General features: G+C 34.6%; 1 protein-coding gene across 1 annotated transcript in view; it reads left to right on the top strand.

Annotated features, from left to right (window-relative positions):
• The window catches only part of IFT74 (intraflagellar transport 74), a gene marked incomplete at its 5' end in the record, with an annotated part of 73,352 nt that overhangs the window by 22,739 nt on the left and 24,438 nt on the right, over positions 1-26,175 (top strand). The window contains 5 exons of the mRNA XM_079706703.1: positions 5,330-5,468; positions 6,889-6,951; positions 12,056-12,199; positions 13,532-13,572; positions 16,267-16,346. Of these exons, the coding sequence (XP_079562829.1) occupies positions 5,330-5,468; positions 6,889-6,951; positions 12,056-12,199; positions 13,532-13,572; positions 16,267-16,346 (467 nt within the window). The remainder of the gene's footprint in view (positions 1-5,329; positions 5,469-6,888; positions 6,952-12,055; positions 12,200-13,531; positions 13,573-16,266; positions 16,347-26,175) is intronic.

Below are 26,175 nucleotides of genomic sequence, written 5' to 3'. Positions count from 1 at the left end.
ACTTCCAGAATATCTGGTACTGCCAATCTCTGGGCCATCTAGGGATTCTGCAGTGTAAATCAAGTGGCTTCTCAGCTTTCCCCACTGCTGGCTTGGGAGAATTTTGCTTTCCCAGTCAGTTTGCACTTAACTTTTAGCTTTCTAGTTTCTAGATTTTATTGCTGTTGTTTCCTCTTCCATTCTTTTTGTCGTTATGAGTTTATATACTTCAAATTACCTTTTATTTTCATTTAGTAGGGTTTTGGACAGAGTCGAAGTTAGTGGGTACATTCAACATGCCATGTTTAACTGGAAATCGCCATTTATTTCAGTAATTCTTCTTATAAATACTTTCCATTTAGTCATTTTATTCATGACCTTGATATTTCTTATTTTTATTCCTGTTTTCTTAAAGTCAACATTAGAAACTGCTGCATAAAGCAACTATTCTCCAATAAAAATTAATTTTAAAAAGATCTATTAAAAAATAAATAAATAGGGACTTCCCTGGCGGTCCAGTGGTTAAGGCTTCGCCTTCCAATGCAGGGGAGTGCAGGTTCAATCCCTGGTCAGGGTGCTAAGATTCCACATGCCTTGCGGCCAAAATACCAAAACAGAAAACAGAAGCAATATTGTAACAAATTCAATAAAGGCTTTAAAAAATGGTCCACATCAAAATAAATAAATAGGAAATAAATAAGAAACTGCTGCAAACAAATTATCTGTTTGAAATGATATGAATATGTCCTGTTACTATCATCCTTAGTGGTTAAAATTTAGTCTTTTGAGCCTTCTTATAGCACTTGTTACAATTAGTTGCTTATGATTTTTTAGGAAAATTTATTCCACGAGAGCAGGAGGTAAGAAACTACTCGGTGAGCAAGATTCATTTCAAGTTACTAAAGTCTGTTGCTGAATTAGCAATGAGGAATTTATTGTTATGCCAGTACTGGTCTATTCTAGTTAACTTCCTCATTGCCTTCCATCTGATGATCTGTTTATGTTTATTCCTTTTCCACTTTCTTTCTTTACATGGCTAAATCAAAGTTTGAAGAAAAAGCCACTGTTCTCCTAGATTTTACAATTTGAATGTAGATCATAATAGAATCCCTTTTAGAGTCAGAAATGAATTCAAGCTATCACTTATTCCAGACCACTGCCTACAAAAGGGGATCCCTAACTCATATATAAAAGGTAGTTTCCCCATATTTAGTGATTTCTAGGAATAAGTATGCAACCTCCCCAGTGGCTTGTTTCAGTATTTCTCAGTGGTGTAGTGAAATTCTTCCTGATGTTTTTGTAGGATGCCCATGTGGGTAGGGCAGTGGTAAGGGAAAAGTGCTTCTTTTTTTTTTTCCCCAGAAATAAATAGGATAAGGATGAATAAAGGAAGCAGACAGGCTACAAAGAAAATTAACTAAAGAGTTTATGTGCGATAGAAGCAGCCGGAGAAGGTAATGGAGGTCAGGTGGGACTGTGAGACTTTGTGAAAATGGAGACAGAGGATTGTCTTGTATTTATTATCTTTATCATCTGCGTTATACTAATAATTGTCTTCTCCAGTATGCTAAAGTGAATAAAATCGTAAGGGTTAGAAAAGGAATCTTTTTTTTCCTTCTATTTGATAAATTTTAGAGTTAGAAACTATATATACTTAGAGCTTAAGGTAGATTCTGTACAAGAAAGCAGTCAACAGATCTAAACCATCATTAGGTCTAAAGCTATGAAATGCATTGATTGAGCCGCAAGGTCCATGGGGCTTTTCATATATTTGTACATGTTTTGAGAGGGGAAAGTTTGAAAGCCGGGGTAGATGGATGTTGACCATCACAACACTAAACAGACAAATCCTTAGACAGCACATTTGCTAGTTTTATTGGTTATCTTGAAGACATCAGATTGGCAGAATAACAGCCAGTAGATTATGCAGAAATTGTTCTTGAGTCAGTTTACCCTATTTAAAAAGTCGATTTAAAAGGAAACAGTTATTATTGCCTTTTTCTCCCTTTCGATTTTTTTCTCAATTTGATATTTATTTTGAAATGATATGTGGGCTTGAGTTTAGTGATTAAAAAATAGAGAATAAATGGAATATCAGTTTTTTTTTTAAACTATCTTACAAAATTAAGTGCCCTTTTATATAGCCTATAACCTATATTACAGAAAAAAAGATTTTCACAAAATGAAATGGTAGATATTGAAAAAGAAACAATGTTCTTCTTAGTGCAGTTTCAAGTACAAGTTTCTGAGAAGTTTTTGTTCGTGTACTTTATATGACTATTATATACCATGAAATAAAAAGATACTGCAATTATTTTGGTTTTGTTAAATAAAATGTATATACTGTAATACAGTTTTGTCATTAAATATTTTAGATATTTATACCAGAACTCAGTGTATTTGGAGTAAGGTATTAATAATTCACAATTAACTTCTCTCTTGTAATTTTATAGAACTTTTCTTTCAAATTTAAAAACTTTTATAACGGAAACTATCAAGAAAAAAACCTCTAAGTAGGATAGTCATTGCCCAGTTTCAACAATTATCACCTGGTAGTCAGTCTTTTTCATCTTACAAATTTGTTTTTAAATTAATATCACTTCAGAATGCTCTGTGATTAACATATTTCAAAATAAAAAGATCTTATAAATTTGATTGGCTAGATGAAACCTTTTTTTTTTCCAAAAGAAAAATGATTACTTTTTATTACATTATCAATTTATTTGGGAAAGATTTTTTGGCCATGTCCCAGGTTTATATTTCTAAGGTAGATCTTGTGAAAAATACAATCATATTTTCTTCTCTTTCATCACTTATTAGAGACAAAGATTTTTGTATAGACTTAACAAGTTTAAATATGATTAAAAAATTCAACAATAATCACCGAACATATAAATATATAGGATCTTACCTTTCCTTTTTTCTTTTGTCTCTGAGACTGGTGTGTAAGGAATCTACTCTTTCTTCCACACCATTAAAAAAAAAAAGTATGTCATATGATTTTATTTCACTTTGTTTTAACCTTTGTACTGTGAACAGGTGGAAAAAAAAAAAGAAACTAGACTTCCTTAGCAAAAGATTGACTAGAAGAATAATTTCTTAAAGTCATCTTTGACTTTTTATTGTAACAACTAAGGTGGCTTGCTTAACCTTCGTGATTCTTAATTACTCTTAAAAAATTTAAATATTAACAAATTTACTTTGTGAGTTAAAGTATATAATATTGGGAATGCATAATTTGAAAGATACTTTGCTAAAGTGATTTAAGTGTTGATCCTAAAGGTATTTTGTATTTTGAAAGATTCAAGTTGAAAAGATTCCACCAAGTTTTGTATTCCACTGAGTTTCAACTTTGTTGTTTACTCATTTTTATGACACCATCATTGATAGTTTTACTGCCAAGTTATAACAGGAGCAGACTGCTCAAAGCATCAAAAGACCCGACCCTTGGCCATTACATGGCCTTCAAAAAATCAGTTACCTTCCTTGTGCTTCCTTGTGTAACTTCCCCTCTGTAAAATGGAATACTTTACAACATTAGTTCCCATCTAACTGTAGTAGATATATCAGGCAAAAACATGGTTAAGATTCACTGTTGGTAGTAAATAATCATGGAGTTCAGAATGAGTTAGATCTAACAAACTTCTCTGGGCTTCAGTACCCTTAATCTGTGAAACAAAGAGATTGAAATAGATGATCTTTTCTGTTTGGAATTTCTATGGGTGCATATACCCGTATAAATTGTAGCAGCAGCAGACACATTTTTTTATGCTATAGTAATTGAAGCTCAAAGTGAAGACATCACTTCCTGTTCAATAATGAGACAAAAATAAATAGAAATTCCAGGTTGTCTGTTTCATTATGTTCATCTTTTATTTGGTTATTATGAGATGCTCTCTATAGGAAAATTTCTGAGTTTAGATTATCTTATTCTGGTACTAGGGTATGAATGTGTAAAGTGTGTGGAGGATAGATATGTGGATCTATGAGGCTCAGTTAGTGATTGTGAAAACTGTTAACGATATCTACATTTGAAAGAGATTGAATAGAATAATTATATTTTGAAACTCAAAGTAGAAATTTATGATATTGAGACTGAGAATTTATCTTCAAGCAAGCTTTTTATATGTAAATCTTGAAGTATTTACATGGTAACTAGCATCATACCTCTGTTTTTTTCAGAATTTTTCTCTACCCTATTTATAATTGATCTTGCATAGGTAATAAGTGGCACATCACTGGTATTTCTTGTGATTATATGATAAAGATGGTTATTGTTTGTAATTAATTTCATTACTACTACTTACATGATTAGACTTGTAATGCTCCTGTTATATTTTCAAGGAAATTAGCTTATTATTTTGCAGTGCTAAAGTACAGTTGATAATTTGTGAAGTATCAATAACAATTTTAATTAAAGCAGTAGATAAAAGGGAATTTAAGCAAAATATATTAATCTAAAGCTATGAATTTTTTAATCAAATTTCACTGTTGGTCTTCCTACTCCCCAGTTCAGTCAGAGCTGTGTTACTTGAGATGATTTATGTGTTAAACTTCCATACAAGATTTCATTTGGTCAAAGAATTCTATAGCTAAAAGATACTTGAAAACCACTATTCTAAAATTTAACTCTCTTGTTTGCCTTGAGGGTATGATAACAAAAAGTGCAAATACATTCTGATATGTATAAGACTTTAAGGATTTTCTGTGATAATCTTTGTGTTTTTTTAATAAGAAAGTGAAGTGGAGAATAAGGAAATACAAGGATTTGGGGATTGAGAAGAGAAAGATGTAAAATAAGTCTGTGTTTTGTTTTGTTATAAATTTATTTGTTTTTGGCTGCATTGGGTCTTCGTTGCTGCGCACGGGCTTTCTCTAGTTGCGGCGAGCGGGGGCTACTCTTTGTTGCGGTGAGCAGGCTTCTCATTGTGGTGGCTTCTTTTGTTGTGGAGCTTGGGCTCTAGGCATGCGGGCTTCAGTAGTTGTGGCACACGGGCTCAGTAGTTGTGGCTCGCGGGCTCTAGAGCGCAGGCTCAGTAGTTGTGGCGCATGGGCTTGGTTGCTCTGCAGCATGTGGGATCTTCCTGGACCAGGGATTGAACCCGTGTACCCTGCACTGGCAGGCGGATTCTTAACCACTGCACCACCAGGGAAGTCCCAGTAAGTCTGTGTTGATAGGGCCAAATTTTGTACAGGTCAAATAAAATTTTTGTGTACATCTATAAGGACTTTTAGATCACAAACTATGGTTAAATAACTTTTAAGTATCCTATTTAATTGAGACTGAGTGAAGTTAATTGATTTTTCCCTGCAATATTGTAAGAGGAATATTGTATACTTTTGATTTCAGGAAGGAAAAACAAATTAGAAGTGTAGAAGAAGAAACTGAACAGGAAAAACAGGCAGCAGAGGACCTTATCAAAAATATGCCTCCTGAAAAACAAGTCAAGTATATAGAAATGAAAACCATGAATGAGAAATTGTTGCAGGTAATACTAATTACTACTCTGTGCTGGGCATATAGCAGTCTTACTACTAAAAATGTGATCTGAAGGTGGACAGCATTGGCATCCCCTGAGAGCTTGACTAAACCTACTGATCAGAGTCTTCATTTTAACAAGATGATTCATATGGACATTTGAATTTAGGAAGCACTGATCTAGAAAATTTCGTTTTCTTATGTTGCATAATGACCTAGCTTTTACTATGTTATTCAGTTCTATGCATCATTCATTTTTGCAGGTCATAAAGATACATGAAACACTTGTTTTTTAATGAACTTTTAATGAAAACATTAAAAGTCCTCATACACCAGAGCCATATGGATATTTACTTTCTTTCCTTTTCTTCCTGCCTAATAAACAGCAAGTCATTTACTTGCTATGTCATTAATTTGAACAGCTTTTGTCCCCTAATTATGGTGTTTAAATAAGAAATTTGGATGCCTGCTGAGGGATTATTGAGAATCCTCTCAACATTCAGTCATGGTGGTGACTCAGATTTGCAAGGTAGTGCCCTTTCATGTCCAGATATCCCTTAACCAGTTAACAGAGAATTAGTCCCCACAAATGCCAATAATGAATGTAGTTCTAGTTTCTCAGATAATCCTTTATTGACAATTTAATATAACTTTTTATTTTAGACAGAATTTATAGCATATAATGAAACATTGATGAAAGAATATTATAAAAATGCTAAAATATTATCAAAATATAGCTAATATCACACAGGGGTGTTTGAATGCATCTGGTTGGCCCTTGAACAACTTGGGTGTTAGGCACACTGACCCCTGTGCAGTTTAAATCTGTGTATAATTTATAGTTGGCCCTCAGTTTCGAAGGTTCCACATCCACGGATTCAACCATCCATGGATTGAGTAGTACTGTAGTACGTATTTCTTGAAAAAAATCCACATGTCAGTGGACCCATGCAGCTCAAACTTTTCTTATTCAGGGGTCAACTATAAACAGTTCAAGGGTCTTATCCCTAAGAGTGAGCCATATAAATGGCTACAGGTCTTGGCCTTAAAAGAAAATAGGCAAAAGATATGGAAACATGGTTAAAAAGACAAATAAAAATTATAACTTTAAACAGTACCATCATTATTTTGAAGTCTTCTGATATTTGATATTCTCAGAATACAGTGATGATTCACTGTGAAAAGTTCTGGCTCCCTTTAAAAAGCTCATAAGTATTTTAAAAGGTAGATCTTGGCAAGGTTTTTAGTAATAATGAAATAAATTGGCAAAAATAGAAATAATGAATGTTAATAAATTCTAGTCAGATTTTAAGATATGGGTTGAAAACATTTACAAAATTTACTTTGTCACATCTGTATTTGAAATGTTGAGAAAGAAATTATTCTTAATGTAATTTGCATATATATTTGCTTTTTTTCCTTCTTCTTAGGAATTAGATATACTTCAGCAACAGCTAGATTCACTGAACATGAAAAAAGAGAGCTTGGAATCTGTAAGTAAAAATCAAGTAAAAGTTTTCATATTACTCAGCTACAAAAGAAAATTCAGTTAAATATATTAATGGAACTCATTCAGGTACATATTTATTTAGTAGTTTACTAATAGGAATGTAATATTTTTTTTCCTATTCAGGACTGCAAATATCTTAGTTTAGTAAGAAAGCAGATTCAGTTATTGAGTACCTACCCTGTACAAAAATCATTCTGCCTTGCCGAGGCACACAAAATCTAATGGTAATTTAAAACTACCAATGGCATTTTTCACAGAACTAGAACAAAAAATTTCACAATGTATGGAAACACAAAAGACTCCGAATAGCCAAAGCAATTTTGAGAAAGAAAAATGAAGCTGGAGGAATCAGGCTCCCTGACTTCAGACTATATTATAAAGCTGCAGTAATCAAGACAGTATGGTACTGGCACAAAAACAGAAATATAGATCAATGGAACAGGATAGAAAGCCCAGAGATAAATCCATGCGCATATGGTCACCTTATCTTTGATAAAGGAGGCAAGAATATAAAATGGAGAAAAGACATCCTCTTCAGTAAGTGGTGCTGGGAAGACTGGACAGCTACATGCAAAAGAATGAAATTAGAACACTTCCTAACACCATACACAAAGATAAACTCAAATGGATTAAAGACCTAAATGTAAGGCCGGCCAGACAGTATAAAACTCTTAGAGGAAAACATAGGCAGAACACTCTATGACATAAATCACAGCAAAATCCTTTTTGACCCACCTCCGAGAGAAATGGAAAAAAAAAACAAAAATAAACAAATGGGACCTAATGAAACTTCAAAGCTTTTGCACAGCAAAGGAAACCATAAACAAGAAGAAAAGACAACCTTCAGAATGGGAGAAAATATTTGCAAGCGAAGACAAAGGATTAATCTCCAAACTATACAAGCAGCTCATGCAGCTCAATATCAAAAAAACAAACAACCCAATCCAAAAATGGGCAGAAGACCTAAACAGACATTTCTCCAAAGAAGATATACAGATTGCCGACAAACACATGAAAGGATGCTCAACATCACTAATCATTAGAGAAATGCAAATAAAAACTGCAGTGAGGTATCACCTCACACTGGTCAGAATGGCCATCATCAAAAAACCTACAAACAGTAAATGCTGGGGAGGGTATGGAGAAAAGGACACCCTCTTGCACTGTTGGTGGGAATGTAAATTGGTACAGCCACTATGGAGAACAGTATGGAGGTTCCTTAAAAAACAAAAAATAGAACTACCATATGACCCAGCAATCCCACTACTGGGCATATACCCTGAGAAAACCATAATTCAAAAAGAGACATGTACCACAATGTTCACTGTAGCACTATTTACAATAGCCAGGTTATGGAAGCAACCTAAGTGTCCATTGACAGACTAATGGATAAAGAAGATGTGGCACATATATACAATAGAATATTGCTCAGCCATAAAAAGAAATGAAATTGAGTTATTTGCAGTGAGGTGGATGGACCTAGTGTCTGTCATACAGAGTGAAGTAAGTCAGAAAGAGAAAAACAAATACCGTATGCTAACACATATATATGGAATCTAAAAAAAAAAAAGGTTCTGATGAACCTAGGGGCAGGACAGGAATAAAGACGCAGACTAGAGAATGGACTTGAGGACACAAGGAGGGGGAAGGGTAAGCTGGGATGAAGTGAGAGAGTAGCACTGGCATATATACACTACCAAATGTAAAACAGATAGCTAGTGGAAAGCAGCCGCATAGCACAGGGAGATCAGCTCAGTGCTTTGTGACCACTTAGAGGGGTGGGATAGGGAGAGTGGGAGGGAGACGCAAGAGGGAGGTGATATGGGGATATATATATACATATAGCTGATTCACTTTGCTATATAGCAGAAACTAACACAACATTGTAAAGCAATTATACTCCAATAAAGATGTTAAGAAAAAAAAACATACGATCAAGAGACTAAAAACAAATGAAGAGGGAGAAGTCAATTCATTACTTTAAAGATGTAAAAGCTTGCGTTTGTTTTATTATTTGTTTATTTAAAGCGTTTTTAAATTCACAAAACATGTTTTTTATTAAAAAGTTAAATAAGATGAAAGTAAAAATGCCTATTTCTTTTCCCCCTTTCCAGACAGAACTGCTCTCACATTTATTGAGTGATTACTATGTGCTTTTTTTGAGCTCTTTACATATGTCACCAGCATTGTCATTTTATCTTCACAGCAATCCTATAATCCTACCTTCATTTTACTGTTGAGAAAAACCTTAAGTGGGATGTACACTGGATATGCTGTCTGCAGCTTTTTTTTTTTTAACGTAACATTCTCTCTTGAATGTCTGTTCATGTCAGCTCTTAAGATATCTTTCTCATTTTTTGAAATTACTGCATTGTATTACATTGTATGACTATATATAGCACAGCCTTGTAGATGACTAGGTTGTTTATATTGATAGTTTTTTGAGATTATAAAACAGTGCTGTAGTGAAAACACACATTTTATGCAAAGTTACTACAAGTGTATCTTAAGATAAATTTCTTGCGTTGGGTCAGAAGGTACAAACTTCTAAAACGTTGTAACATTGCCAAATTGCCTTCCAAAAAAGTTCCATTTTCTACTCCTAATCTCAATGTATGAGAGTGCCTATTTCCCCCGTCTCATTAACAGCTGCGTTATCCATCCACCTTTTCCATTTTTACTAGTTTAATAGTTTAAAATTAGTATCTTGTTTTAATTTTCATTTATTTATACAAAAAGTTGAGTATCTCTTTATATATTTGTTGGCCAATGTATTCTTTTTCTGCAAACTACCTTCCCACTGTCTGTACATCAAATCTCGCCTGCCTTTCTTGATTTCCTATGTATTCAGGTAGCTATAACGATGATAGAATTAGTAACAATTGTAAATTGACATGATTGCTTTCACCTAGCTTGCAAAAGAAATAAACCATGAGTATTTTGTAATCATTCTTTTGGAAATTTGCTATTGAAAAAACTAGTTTGCTTAAAAATATTAAGACGATTTTCTATATCCAATTGTCTACATGTGGGTACACAGAATTTTTATTTTCTTTGATCTCTCTGGTAATAAAAATATGCTTCAAGGAATAAGGACTGCATTTATATAGTATTAATACAGCCAGCTTTCGGAATTCCTCACTATCTTTTTTTAGGGTGTGTAGGAGAGAGTTAGGTCTTATTTCATTGGCAGATTTAGTTTCCACAGGAAGAGGTGTAGGGTATAACCTTGGAGTTAGTTTTTCTATTGATGCCACTCTACTTTGGCATTAGTACCTGTATGCCTAAAATTACATGAATTTAAAAAAATTTACAGTATTCTCAAATGAAGAAAATGTAGATCCTAATCTTGTTTAACTTTAGCTGGATTCCTTTGTGGGTCTTTTTGGTGGGGGGGAATATTTGTTCTTCAAGATAACATTATGTCAAATATCAATCAAGTAGTGTTTATTGCATATCTGCTGTATGCTCCCTACTGTGCTAAGTATTGCTGACTCAGTTCATAGGAGTGTGAAAAAAATCAGGTGAAAGATCAACATGAGCTTGAGTCTTCAGGAGTGGTTTTATCAAGATGCAATAATGAACATGTCTATAGGTGGTTAAGCAAAAGGGAAGGGGAAGGTGCTATGAAAAGGGATACATCAAAATGTCTGCATTTTTTCTATAGGTATTTTATTATCATGCCTTTTCACCTGAAGCTAATACATTACTTAAGCTGTGTATATAACCCTTTGCCTATGGACTTTCAAACATTTCCTCTTGTTCACTTTTTCCTTTTTTTAAGATTCCTTCTCTTTTGCTTTCAAAAAGGAGGAGGTCTCCCCTCTTAAAAATCTTGTTCGTACTGTGGGCCTGGTTTCAGATATCATTAACTTTTTTTTTCATGATTAACTTTTATTTTTGTTAACTTAGAAAAATTATTTAGATATCAGATCATCAGTTTTCTCATCTGTGAAACAGAGATGATAGTACTATCTTACAGAGTTGCTTTGAGTGTTAGAGATAGTATATTAAAAATATTAAGTATAGTGCCTGGCACAGAATACGTGCTCAATAAATAACGACTTCAAATGTCATTTTCATCATCATAATCACCACTACCACCAACATCCCTAGCTCTTTTGGTTATCTTTTAAAATTATCACATCCCTTATTTTCTCTTTGTGAACAGTAGAACAGTGGTGAATACATGATAATTTTACTACTCATGTATATTAGTTTCCTAGTGCTGCTGAAATAAAGTATCACAAACTGGGTGACATAAAACAACAGAAATTTCTTGTAGTTCTGGAGGCTAAAAGTCTAAAATCAAAGCATCAGCAGAGACTTGCTTCTTCTGGGACACTAGGTAGAATCCTTCCTTGCCTCTTCCTAGCTTCTGGTGCTGGCTGTCAGCCCTTGGCATTTGTTCCTTGACTTGTAGCTACATCGCTCCATTGTTTGCCTATATCATCAAATGGCATTCTCCTCGGGTGTCTCTGTTTTTATCTCTTCTCTTCTAATAAAGAGCAGTTAATACTGGATTAAGGTCCACTTTAATGACCTCAAGATAATCTTAACTTGATTAAATCTGCACAGACTCCATTTCAAATTAGGTCATGTTCACAGGTGCTGGAGATTAGGACTTCAGCATACATTTTGGGAGGATATAGTTCAACCCATAATATTGTAGGAAAGCATATATATGATCTATTCAGGGGAAAATATTTTCCCTCTAGAGATCAGTTCCTTGGACTTTGGATTGGGTTTTGTGGTTAAAGTTATACATACATCGTTACATTTTCTTTATTATCTTCCCATTGGTAGAGATGTCTTTATCTTTGTTTAGGTCTTATATTTAGAAAATAAACTAAAGCTACCACCTTCTTGTGAATCTTAGACTGAAAATTGCTTATGAAAAAGTATAGAGGAATTTATTTTTATTCTTCCATGTTTAGAAATGCACTTTGTAGCATTATTGAGTACTCTAGGTTCTTGATATCTCTATTTAAAGATAATGGTAGTTTAAATTTGTCCTTAGTCTTATAAACTGAAAACTATTTGAATAGTTTTTGATAAAATACTAAAGTTATTTTAATTCTCTTCAGGAAATAGCACACTCCCAGGTAAAACAGAAGGCTGTATTGTTGCATGAAAAACTTTATGAGTTGGAGTCCCATCGAGATCAAATGATTGCAGAAGACAAAAGCATGGGATCCCCAATGGAAGAGAGAGAGAGATTACTTAAGCAGGTAGGAAAAACAAACATACGTATTTTAATATGTCAGGATTTGGTAAATGTATCAGTCTGTTTTATTTAAGACATGTGAATTGAACAGAAAGCTAATAAGCTTATTTTCTTAAAAAACAGTGAAAAGTGAACTCCATCTAAATTAATATGAACTGCTTGACCAAGAAGATCTAGGTAAAAGTCATTTCTCAAATAAACTGTTTTTTTTTTTTTTACTTAAATCCTAATTTTATATGGTCTTCATGCATATTTTGGTCATTTTTTCATGTTTTGGATCCTTATAAGAAAAACTTGAAACTCTTCTTATTGGTCAGTAAATAATTAATCTTATTGAAGATGTATTCCATGATTTGTTTTGGGCCTCATATTTAGAAAATGAAGTGCCCCAAGGCTGATGACTTTGTGTGGTTATTTCTATCAGTGCCACCATGAAGTGAATGGAATTAAAATGTCCTGTGAAATCACAGTATGTCACCATGTTATGTCACATGTGTTCAGTAGCTTTCTTACTATCGCAAGGCTGGCTTTAATTTAGCCTATTGTTTATCCTGAGACACCCTAAATATACAGCCCTTAGGAGCCTATATATTTGGGAGCACCTCTAGTCAGGAACCTACAAATGAGACTACTTTTGTGGTCTTATATTGAATCCAGTGGGTTTGCAGGAACCTTAGGGATCAACTCAGGAGCTATTTAAGTATTAGAATCATTCTAGAAAGGTATCAAAATCTAGAATCTCTGAAGTTCCTTGGAAAGAGATCATTGAAGGCAGGGGACAAAGAGTATGATCTTGGGATAGAATTTCTAGATAGAATACAGAATGACTAGTTAACTTTGAATTTCAGATAAGCAGTGAATAATCTTTTAGAATTAATATATACATAAGGATAATAGGTGTATTCCAAATACATACCACAAAAGTTATTCATTGTTTTTCTGAAATTCAAATGTAACAGGGATTGCTAAATCTGGCAGCCCTACCGTGTGCATGGGTTGGGGGTGGGGAGCAGGGGGAGCAGGGCAGGGGAGACAGGCTCAAAAATCCTAGATATTTATGTAAATTGATCCAGGCCTGAAGATATGTTAACTTATTGGTGCCACGTGGATAGGTATGGATATTTATCAGTCACCACTCTTCCTTTGAGGAGGAAAGAAAAATCTGTGAATAGTTCCCTAATGATGTTCCTTTTAACTTCAAAGGCTGAATTTCAAGAAATAAGTTTAAAGTGACTAGATTTGCTTTTTTAGTACACACCCTAGAAGGAAAATCTCTTTAAGATAGCCTAACAATGAGTAATTCTTTAAATTCTGTTTTCTCTTTATGCCTTTAAAGGTTAAAGAAGATAATCAGGAAATAGCCAGCATGGAGCGACAGTAAGTACTTTTACACTAGGACATTTTACATTCATTTCTCATCTTTTAAATTGCATTCTAAATGTGTAAGAGGTGCATATTGTTACAGTCATTTTTTCTGTGATTCACATTGACAATATTGATGCAGCTTTCAGTTTTATTTATAGCTTTAAATAATTCTTTGAATGTTTAGTTAAGAGCCATTACATAGTATAATTGCTTTTTAAAAACAGCTTTATTGTGATATAATACATACCGTACAATTCACATATTTAAAGTGTACAATTCAGAGTTTTTTACTATATTCACAGAGTTGTGCAACCACCACCTCAGTCAATTTCAGAACAGATCAGTCACCCCAATAGAAACCCATATCCCTTAACCATCACACCTCTCATCCCCCATTCCCAGCCCTAAGCAACCACTGTACCTTATGTCTATGTAGATTGGCCTGTTCTGGACATTTCATATAAATGAAAGCATACAATATATGGTCCTATGTGGCTGGATTCTTACACTTAGCATAGTGTTTTCAGGGTTCATCTGTGTTGTAGCATGTATCAGTATTTCATTTCTTTTTATTGCCAAATAATATCCCATTTGTGTGGCTATACCATATTTATCCATTCATTAATTGATGGACATTTGGATTGCTTCTATTTTTTGGCTGTGATGGATCATGCTGGTATGAACAATCGTGTACGTGTTTTTGTGTGTGGACATATATTTTCGCTTCTCTTGGCTATTTACCTAGGAGTGGAATTTACCTAGGAGTGCTGGTTCATACAGTAACTCTATATTTAACTTTTTGAGGAGGTGCCAGACTATTTTCCAATGCAGCTGCACCATTTTACATTTTCACCAGCAGTGTATAAGTGTTCCAGTTTCTCCATGACCTCATCAACACTTGTTATTATCTGTCATTTTTGATTACTGTGTAGCCATCATAGTAGGTGTGAAGTGGTATCATTGATTTGCATTTTCCTGATGATTAATGAATGATGTTGAACTTTTTTTCCTGTGCTTATTGGTCATATATATATATATTCTTTGGAGAAATGTCTATTCACATTCTTTGCCCATTTTTTTGTTTTATTTATTTATTTATTTATTTATTATAGATCATTATTGGAGTATAATTGCTTCACAATACTGTGTTAGTTTCTGTTGTACAAAAAAGTGAATCAGCCATATGCATACATATATACCCACACCCCCTCCCTTTTGAGCCTCCCTCCCACCCTCCTTATTCCACCCCTCTAGGTCATCGCAAAGCACCAAGCTGATCTCCCTGTGCTTTTGCCCATTTTTAAATTGGGTTATTTATTGTTTTATTACTGAATTGTAAGAGCCCTTTATATATTCTAAATAAAGTCTCTTATCAGATAAATGATCTGCAAAATTTTTCTTCCATTATTTGTGTTTTCTTTTCACTTTCTTTATGGTGTCCTTTGAAGCACAAAAGTTTAAAAATTTTTTTAAGACTTTATTTTTTAAATAAATTTATTTATTTTATTTATTTATTTTTGGCTGCATTGAGTCTTCATTGCTGCGCACGGGCTTTCTCTAGTTGCAGCGAGCGGGGGCTACTCTTTGTTGCGGTGCCCGGGCTCCTCATTGCAGTGGCTTCTCTTGTTGCGGAGCACGGGCTCTAGGTGTGCAGGCTTCAGTAGTTGTGGCTCACGGGCTCTAGAGCGCAGGCTCAGTAGTTGTGGTGCACAGGCTTATTTGTTCTGCAGCATGTGGGATCTTCCCAGACCAGGGGTCGAACCTGTATCCTCTGCATTGGCAGGCGGATTCTTAACCACTGCGCCACCAGGGAAGTCCCAGTAGTTTTAAATTTTGATTATATCTGGTTTATTTATTTTTTTCTTTTGTCGTTTGTGCTTTTGGTGTCATATGTAAGAAACCAATGCCTAGTTCAATTTCATGAAGATTTATGCTTATGTTTTTTTATTTAAGTGTTTTATAGTTTAGTTCTTATGTTTAGATCTATGACCCACTTTTAGTTAACTTTTGTGTATGGTATGAGATAGGAGTCCAGTTTTATTCTTTTGCTTGTGCATATCCAGTTATCCCAGCACCACTTGTTGAAATATTCTTTCAACAAATATTATTTAATGTTCTTTCTCGGTTTAATTGTTTTGGCACCTTTGTCAAAAATCAATTGTATATAGATACAGGGTCTTATTCCTAGACTCACAATTCTATTCCATTGTCTATCCTTAAAAGGATCTGTCCTTATTCCAGTATCATACTGTCTTGATTACTATAGCTTTGTAATAAGTACAACTGCTTTTGTTAAAATTTTAACCCATATAGTCTTCTCTCAATGGTAAATTTTCTCTTATTTTCTAACTTTAAGACAAACTTGCTAACTTAGTTTATTTATATAAACCTACAAAAAGAAGGTTGCTAAAGATTTTTTATTTTCTTAATATCACAAGTAAAGTTCAAAAGAAGGCTGGGGAAAGGTCTACTGTTGAAGTCAGGCAAGCCAACATTCTCAGAACACGCTTGTACTCTAAATACGAATCATGAAAAAAGATTTTTCTCTCAAAATTTATAGTATTGTCCTCAGAATAAAGCATATTATTTATTGATATTGTTTCTGCAAATTCGAAAAGATTTAAGATTTCGTAACATCGTCACTAAATGTTTTTACTGACTATCTAAATTGTCTGCCATAAATTCATTAAATAATATTTTCAACAGGTTAACAGATATAAAAGAAAAAATAAATCAGCTTAATGAAGAAATTAGACAACTTGACATGGATTTAGAAGAACACCAAGGTAATTTTTAAAATATTTTTATGATGTATAATATAGATACATAGCAGTATTTATACAGTATTAACTTGGGCCTCAGGGACTGTTTACCTGGGGTTTATTATTTAATTCATTGTGATATCACTAAGTTTAACTACTAAAATACTAAACTATTAAAATATTTAGTAGTAGTAACTAAATATTATAGTTAGTGTTGAATCATTTAAGTAATATTTTAAATATTATAGTTAGTATTGAATTTTAATAGTAACTAAATATTATAGTTAGTATTGAATTATTTAAGCCAACTAAAAACTTATATAACTTAAAATGGTTATATAATGGCAAGAATTTATTTTGTTTTGCAAAGAAATTTTTTTGTTAATTGGAATATAGTTGTTTTACAATGTTGTGTTAGTTTCTACTGTACAGCGAAGTGGAGTTCCCTGTACTATACAGCAAGAAATTTTTTTTTAATCAAGTAAAATGGTTTAAATTTGCTCACAGATTTCTAAGTTATACTTCTTCAATATTGTCAGCTATTAACTGGGGTAAGTGGTAGAGTTACAGGGGAGTGAGGATCAAGTCACAGATATCACAAAAAATGCAGGAAGAATTATTCACTAGGGGACCCACTAATGTGGTGGCAAGTACTGATTATTCCAGTCCTCTCTCAGCTTTCCCCAGCAGTGGGATTTGAAGAGCCAAGGCAAGGGGACCAGAGCACTTGGGGTGGAAATGCTGTGGTGGGGATTTGGGAGCTACAGTGTATGTGTGGTTGAGGGAAGAGTTTGGGCATCACAGGTTCCTAACCAACTTGTCTCTAACAAGGGAGGAAAAGCTGGGTTACTATGGCACTTTAATCACAGATTAACTGCAAACCAGTTAATATGCTATTGGATTATCAAGAGTTGACTATATATTCTTATGAGTTAGGTATTCTATTGTAAATAATATGCCTATTATGGCTAAAGAAACATTCATAGCAGGGAAAAAGGGTGTTCTTTTCCTAAATTAATTTTTTGTTTCAATTTTAATGCAGTGTATTAGTTTTATTTATACATTTTATTGATTTATGAATAATAGCATTAGCTACTATTAATTGATTACTTACCTGGACTGGTTACTTTGTGATCTTTGCTGGCACACTTTGAAGGCTTCTAACCTCTTTTATGCTTGTTGAAACTCAGAGAAGTTAACTCAGATTCTTACAGCTAGTAAGGGGTAAAGTCTAGATATAAACCAAGTTCTCTTTGACCCCAAAGTGTTAGTTCTATTGCCCAAACCTAATCTTGGCTTTCTGATATGAAGTGCTGTATTTGTGAAATAAAAATATTCTTGTGAAATGCTTACAGTCTTATTTACATGTGGCTACGTGTAAACAAGACATCTAAAATCAGACAAACTTTAAGTCCTGGTTATTAGGTAAGTAAACTTATCTGAGCTTTCATTTTCTCATCTGCAAAATGAATATAGTGGTTCTACCTCACTAAGATTTACGAATAGTAAATGGTACACATGGCAAGGTAGGTTCACAATAAATTGTTACTAAGGGGCTTCCCTGGTGGCGCAGTGGCTGAGAGTCCGCCTGCTGATGCAGGGGACATGGGTTCGTGCCCCAGTCCGGGAAGATCCCACATGCCATGGAGCGGCTGGGCCCGTGAGCCATGGTCGCTGAGCCTGCGCGTCCGGAGCCTGTGCTCCGCAATGGGAGAGGCCACAACAATGAGAGGCCCGCGTACGGAAAAAAAAAAAAAAAAAAAAAAAATTGTTACTAAGGTCATGTTTTCTTTATTAAATTATTTTATTCCTTTTAATTTATGTAGATCTAGTATATAGATTTTCTTTGTTAATAAATTATTCTGAGAAATCTGATAATGTTCTTGATTTCAGATGCTTTATGGGATACATTTTAAATAATATTCCTCCTTCTAAATTTAAATTTCTAGCAGAATTCTATTTATTTTTCCAGTAAAATAACTCATTTGGGGGTAACAATTTATTATTAATTGCTAGTTCTACGATAAATAGAATGCTTTGAATTGTAGCTTCCCTTCTCCTTTTTGTTTTCGTAAATTCTTTGTCCTTTTTTTTTTTTTTTTTCTGGCCGCACCACAGCTTGCGGGCTCTCAGTTCCCCGACCAGGGATCGAATCGGTTCCTCCTGCAGTGGAAGTGAGGAGCCCTAACCACTGGACCCAGGGAATTACCTGTCCTTTTTGATTAATGTAGAAAGGCACAATCTATAATGTAATGTAATAGTAGCAAAAAAGCATATATATATGTACATATAAAAATATATGTGATGGGCTTCCCTGGTGGCACAGTGGTTGAGAGTCCGCCTGCCGATGCAGGGGACACGGGTTCGTGCCCCAGTCCGGGAAGATCCCACATACCGTGGAGCGGCTAGGCCCGTGAGCCATGGCCGTTGAGCCTGCGCGTCCAGAGCCTGTGCTCCGCAACGGGAGAGGCCACAACAGTGAGAGGCCCACATACCGCAAAAAAACAAAACAAAAAATATATGTGATATATAAATATTATGTATTGTATGTTCACATATATATCAATGCATTAGTTTTTTGTTCTTCTACTACACTTTGATCATCCTGGATTATTGGTTCAACGGCACAGAGGTTTTTATTAGAAGGTCACTTGTTAGTTCAGGACCTCATTATTTCTTTCCTGAACTATTTCAGTAGTCTACTAACTGGTCCCCGACCTCCAATCTTGCTCCCTCTCAGATTCACCCACCACAGTGTTGCCAGAGTGACGTATGTGAAATGTGATTCTGTATCATTCTCCACTTAACAGTGGTTCCCCATGACCTACAAGATAAAGTTTAAGAATCTTTGTATGGCATTCTAGTCCCTCCATAATCTGGCCTGTACCTTGTCAGCCTCCTCTTCTACCCCTCAGCATCTCTATCCTTACATTCTAAGAATAATAATAATAATCTACCAGTGGTACCTCACACCTCACCCTCTTTATCCTACATCAAAGGATTATTTCATGCTCAATCCTTTGCTCCTATTATTTGTTCCCTTTTCTTGAATATTCTTTTCCCTGTTACTTATTTTACTAACTTCTCATTTTTTAAGATCTAGCTCAGGTATCCTTTCATATCCAACATAGTAACCCTAACTTCTCTCCCTGACCTATTTCTGGGCTGGGCTAAGTGAGTGATACCCGCCGTTATCAGAACACATGGCATAAATGTATTGACCACATTACTTTACCACTTTCTACTTAGGTGTTTGTCTTTTCCCTTAGGCTATACATCCTCCAGGACAGGGATTGTGTCTTGTTCATTTTGGTAACCTCTTTCATCAACACAATGCCTGGGAAAATAAACATTCAATAAGTCTCTGTGGAATGAATTAAACAGTCCTGTATTTTATTTATATATTTTTAAATAATTATTATTTTTTTTTGGCTGCACCGTGCAGCTTGTGGGATTTTAGTTCCCCATCCAGGGACTGAACCCAGGCCCTCAGCAGTTAGAGCATGGAGTCCTAACAGCTGGACAGCCAGGGAATTCCCAGTCCTGTATTTTAGAAGGGAAGGATTTGTAGAATGAATTAAAGGTGAGAGTTGGGCTCTAGTAACTTCTTTAGGCCCTCTAGTTCTTAAGATATACAAATGCACTCTTATCTACAGAGAGAGCTTGATTAGTTAGCAACAGTTTTATTACTTTTTAGAGGATTCCTACCTTCGATTTATGATTTCCAGTAAAGAGGTGGATTCTTATCTACATCTGCATTCTCAGCAGTCCCTTGACTCAAGATTGTGGATAATCTGCTCCTTAAGATGTGGAGGATTATCAAGTTATTTTGACTTTCTGGTCCATACTTATCTCTGCCCCCAGCTTTATTCCTTCTGGCCCATTTTATTAATTTCTTAGATGTTACCTGGTTTCTTCCATTTATGGCACCTGTGTGTAATCCAGCTAGGCCACCTTTTGCCTTGTAGGGGTTCTGGTTAACATAACCTTTAAACCGTAAATGTGTTTGTACATGTCTGACTTTGTTAGTACTTGCTCCAACCCTTCAGTTTTCAAATAAACTTTTTAAAGTTTTGCATAATTCATTCTAAATTTAAAGGCATCCTTTGATACTGGTTTAGGTACAGTTATGTTCTCTGCTAGATATTAATGGTGGTCCTGTAATCCAACAGCTTCTTCAAGTTAATCATATTTTTGCACTTTTTAAGTCCTTAAAGTTATAATTTGCTAAAAGTTACATTGTCTCGAAGTTAACTAAATAAAATCAATTAACAGTTATTTGGCTCTTCTACAAAAATCTTCATTATTCCCTGATGCTGAGTTATCAGTTTCTGTGACAATCTGGATAATGCAGAAAAAATCCTCATAATACACTACGCTTTTGACCAATTCTAGATGGGCTTCTTTGCTCTCAAATCTTTATTTAGTCTTTGTAAGTAATTTTTAAAGGTGAAATAATCTCATAAGAGAGAATTTTCATTATAATAAAATGTCATTACTTTTTTAAACTGCTGGGGGATTTAATCCTATTATGTTAAGTATTTGTTAGACTTCACCCCTACAGTAGTTTTACTTTATTGCTGGATCAGGTAACTTTGTTATATGGGTTCTAAAAATACTTAGGTTTAAATATGTGTACTATCCTATATTTTAGCAGGAAAGGAATTGTTACTATTTTTGCTAACTAGAAACAGTGAGAAATAGCTCTATTGAAAGTTGTTATATGGTCAGAATTTGGCTACAATCTGCATCATTATTAAAGCAGAGCAGTATTGGCAGACGCCATGCTACTTTTCAGAAAAGCCTGATTTCTCCTGGAATCCATCCTGATTTCTCCTTTCTCAGCTGAAGTGCCAATCATTAAATATTTACTTAATTGTTGCTTTTTAAAATGCTCTTTCAGTATGAGAAAGGGAAAGTAATGGAAAAGGCATTGGAGCTCTAGGTGAAGGCAACAAGATAATAGTAGCCTCTATTCTCATTCAACATAGGATATTATTTTTATTATTCTTTTACCTAAAGATTTACTTCTAACATATGGTTGAGTAATTAGTTTTTGATAAGGTAATTGTTGACTAAGAAAATTTATTCTCACCGCAAATTAATTTTTGTATATTTCATATTGAAGGTCCCTCAAAGTAAATGGTGTTTATTGGTCTGCTTAACTCAGGCCTCTACTGTACTCTTCACTATATTCCATTAAATTCTAAAAAGAGCAGTGTTACTATTTTAAGACATGACAAAACCTTTCATGGTGTAGGAACACAAAATAAGTGATTGTCTATGCAGAACTCCTGAGCCTTTTGAAATTTGGTTAATTCTCAGCTTTACCCAGTGCAGCTTAGGTTTAGACTTTCTCAGGTGTGCTAAATTAGTTACCATTTGTCCATCTGCTTCCAGCTTCCAAAATTTTATTACTATTGTTTCCTCTCCTATTTTCCTCATTGCTGCGAGTTTGACCTTTAAAAATTCTTTTTACTATAATTTTAGTGGAGTTTGTGGGGTGGGGCAGGTTAGGGTTAGATGTGCATGTTCAACCTACCATCTTTGTCAAAAAATTACCAGTTATAAACTTACCCAGAATTTCTGAAGAGTTTTAATCACCTTGAACGTACTTCATTTTATGGGTGTGTGTGTGTGTGTGTGTGTGTGTGTGTGTGTGTGTGTGTGTGTGTGTGTGTGTGTGTGTGTGTGTGTGTGTGTGTGTGTGTGTGTGTGTGTGTGTTGCCTGAAATGACCATTCTCATGTATTGTCATTATCATTAACTGTGCAAATTATCAGTCAGCATCTAGGAGGTTACCCCTTCCTACTTTTTAAAAATTTTCCTTAAAGTAGTTAAAGTTATTTTAAAGACTCCAATTAACTTATTTTTTTTAATTGTGTACTTTTTATGTACAAATCTGGTGTGTACTTAATGTGGAAAATTCAAGCAATACAAAAGTGTATAAAGTAAAAATCATCTCCTTTCTCCTCATACGCATTCCATTCTTCAGAGGTAATCATTGTTTACAGTTTGATATGTATAGCCTTTTAGACTTTTTTCTATACACGGCATATATATATATATATATTTAATGTATATATATTTAATTGAGTGATACAGTTCTTCTGAGCTTGAGTCTTTTCATTTAACTGTATATAATGAACATTCTTCCATACGAGGATGTATATACTTCATTCTAAGAAGTATAGCATAGTAGCCAATGTCAGGGCTTTAAAGCCAGACTAAGAATGGTCCCTGGCACATATTTAAGTACTTACAAAAACTATTAGCTGTAGTCATGTTGATATTCTTGTTAAATAGTATTAGCTGTATCCACATTGACATTAGGTTGTTTGTAATTTTTCACTACCAAGAACAATGCTGCAGTAAATAACCTTGATACATACATGTTTGTTAATTTGTATATTTCTATAGGCTAAATTTCTAGAAGTGAAATTTTGAATAGAAAGTTACTTATGTATACAATTTTGATTCTTTTTGAAAATTTCTTTCCAGAAATGGTTGTACCAGTTTATACATCCAGCAGCAGTATGTGAAAGTGCTTCCTCACCAGGGCTAATTACTTCTGTGACAGTTCATTGTTCTCAAAGGCCTGAATTTGTAGTACTACCATGATCCACGAGGTGGAGCTAATTTTCTGGACATCTGCATGCTCAGACAAGGCTTAAGGAACACAGTTTACAAAGTACAGTCACATTTCTTCCCAAGAAGGATTTTTGGGCATTATTGCTCACTACAAATTATTCCTTCAATTTTAGAGTACAGTATCTTCCCAAAGATTGATAAAATGGAATATCATGTGGTTATCAATACAGCATATCACAGACATCTAAATATCTAACAGCTACAATGTGATAAATATGTATCATAATAGAAGTATGCATAAAATGCTACAGGATCATTGGATTATGGTCCTAAACTTCAAATGAATTCATTGCAATTTACTCTATAATTTATATGCTGCTTTCAAGAGTAGTAAAAACAAAATAAAACCCTTTTCTTTGGTTTGTCTCTAGGATACTTTTTCCTACTCATAGTTCCAAGGCCCAGGTTAGAAGCTTTTATTCTCTGATTATGTCAGGTAAAATAGAATTTATAAAGACAGAATAGTTTTGTTTTAGAGCACGGCTTCTGCAACCCGAATGCCAGGATTCAAATCTGGGCTGTGCTGTTTTACTGGCTGATCTCAGACGTGCTACTTGACCTGTCTGTACCTTAGTTTCCTCATCTTTAAAGTGGAGATAATAACAGTACCTACCTTCCTTTTAGGGTTACTGTGAGGATTAGATGAATGGAGCGTGTGTGTGTGTGTGTGTGTGTGTGTGTATGACTCAGAATAGCATGCAATTTAAAAATTGCACATAAATGTTAGTTATTGGCTGTTATTATTAATGCTATTAATATTTTTTTAAAACAGCTTTACAAAGATTTAATTGACATACAATACAGTGCACATATTTAAAGTACATAATTTGATAAGTTTTGACATCTGCATCCACCTGTGAAACCATCACCACAATCAAGAGAGTAAACATACCCAACGATCCCCCAAATCTCCTAATACCCTTTTGCAGCCTCTCCCTCCCACTTCTTCCTGCCTCACTCTCCCATCCCCAAGTAACCGATGATCTGGTTTCTGTCACTGTTGATTAATTTACATTTTCTAGAATTTTATATAAACAGAATCATAACTATGTACACATTTTTCTCTGGTTCTTCACTCAGCATAATTATTTTAAGATTTATCCATATATTTGCACATGTCACCAGTTTGCTCCTGTTCATTGCTGAGTAGTATTCCACTGTGAAGATAAACCACAATTTATTTATTCATTCTTCTTTGTCTGACTTGGATTAATTATTTTTAATGATTCCATTTTATCTTCTTTATTGCTCTTTCAGTTATAATTCTTTGTTTTGTTATTTTAGTGGTTGCTTTAGGATATTGTGTATATCTTTAACTTATCACAGTCTACCTTCATGTTATATTATACCTCATTATGTATAGTATAAGAGCCTTGACAATGGCATGCTTCTACTTCTCCCTTCCTGGTCTTTGTGGTATTGTCATCACACATTTTCCTTTTACATATTTTATAAGGTAATAACTACATAGCTATTTTTTTTCACACACATACACTGTATTTTACTTTTATAAGAGATAAATAAACTGACACCAAGCATTGTAAATGGATGACCACAACAAAAGCAACGATGATTGCAATTACCAACACACTCATACTATGTCATAATATTGACATTCAGTCCAGTAATCCTCCACTGTAACAGCTCCTTTACTTTGCAGTGAAAATTGGTTTGTATATTTTTTGCCTCTGAGTCCTTGTGGGATTTTTTTTTTAATTCAGACAGAAAGTCAAAAAATTATAATCATCCTCATCAGTTCACTCAGTCCCATGTAATTAATTTTTTTCATCTTGATCTTTTGTTAACACTTTTATGAATTCATCAATTTTCCATTAGAGTTCTGAAAATGCTTATTCATTCAGTTCAGCAGTACAGTCAGTTACCAGAAACCTGCACTTCTCAGAGTCTTTTCCATGAATTCCTTGCAGATGAAGCTCTTCTATAGGAACATTTTTGAAAAAGCATCAGGGTACACCCAGAACTGTCTGTAAATGACAAAAGACTTAAAAATGACCACGGTTGGGGCTTCCCTGGTGGCGCAGTGGTTGAGAGTCCGCCTGCCGATGCAGGGGATGCGGGTTCGTACCCCAATCTGGGAAGATCCCACATGCCGCGGAGCGGCTGGGCCCGTGAGCCATGGCCGCTGAGCCTGCGCGTCCGGAGCCTGTGCTCCACAGCAGGAGAGGCCACAACAGTGAGAGGCCCGCATATCGCAAAAAAAAAAAAAAAAATGACCACGGTTAAAGATTTGATGAAAGTTCGTAATAATGCAATTGACAAGGAAATTTAGTTATTTCTGAGATATCCATTTTGCATAGCTATTATTTTTGACAGTCAATTATATTTTTAAAAGATTACGAATAAGGAGCAAAATCTTACTGTTTACCCAAGTCGTTACCATTTCTGCTGTTCTTCAGTCCTTAATGTAGATTCCAGATTTCCATCTGGGATCTTTCTCTCTCTGCTTGAAGGACTTTAAACATTTTTTGTAGTTATGGTCTGCTGGTGATGAATGCTTTCAGCTTTTGTATGTCTGAAAATGCCTATTTGCCTTCATTTTCAAAGGATATTTTTGCTGGGTATAGTCAAGGTTGACAGATTTTATCTTTCAGTACTTTAGAGATGTTGATCCACTGTCTTCTCACTTACATTGTTTCTGATTAGAAATCTGCTTTTTTTGTAACATTTTTATTGGAGTATAATTGCTTTACAATGGTGTGTTAGTTTTTGCTTTATAACAAAGTGAATCAGTTATACATATACATTTATCCCCATATCTCTTCCCTCTTGCATCTCCCTCCCTCCCACCCTCCCTATCCCGCCCTTCTAGCTGGTCGCAAAGCACCGAGCTGATCTCCCTGTGCTATGCAACTGCTTCCTGCTAGCTATCTATTTTACATTTGGTAGTATATATATGTCCATATATACACTACCACTCTCTCACTTTGTCCCAGCTTACCCTTCCCCCTCCCCGTGTCCTCAAGTCCATTCTCTAGTAGGTCTGCATCTTCATTCCCATCTTGCCCCTAGGTTCTTCATGACATTTTTTTTCCTTAAATTCCATATATATGTGTTAGCATACGGTATTTGTCTTTCTCTTTCTGACTTACTTCACTCTGTATGACAGACTCTAGGTCTATCCACCTTATTACAAATAGCTCAGTTTCGTTTCTTTTTATGGCTGAGTAATATTCCATTGTATA

This window comes from Hyperoodon ampullatus (genome assembly GCF_949752795.1).
Source record: "Hyperoodon ampullatus genome assembly, chromosome: 6".
In the NCBI taxonomy this organism is placed as follows: domain Eukaryota; kingdom Metazoa; phylum Chordata; class Mammalia; order Artiodactyla; family Ziphiidae; genus Hyperoodon; species Hyperoodon ampullatus.
This window is presented reverse-complemented; position numbering and strand designations above follow the sequence as displayed.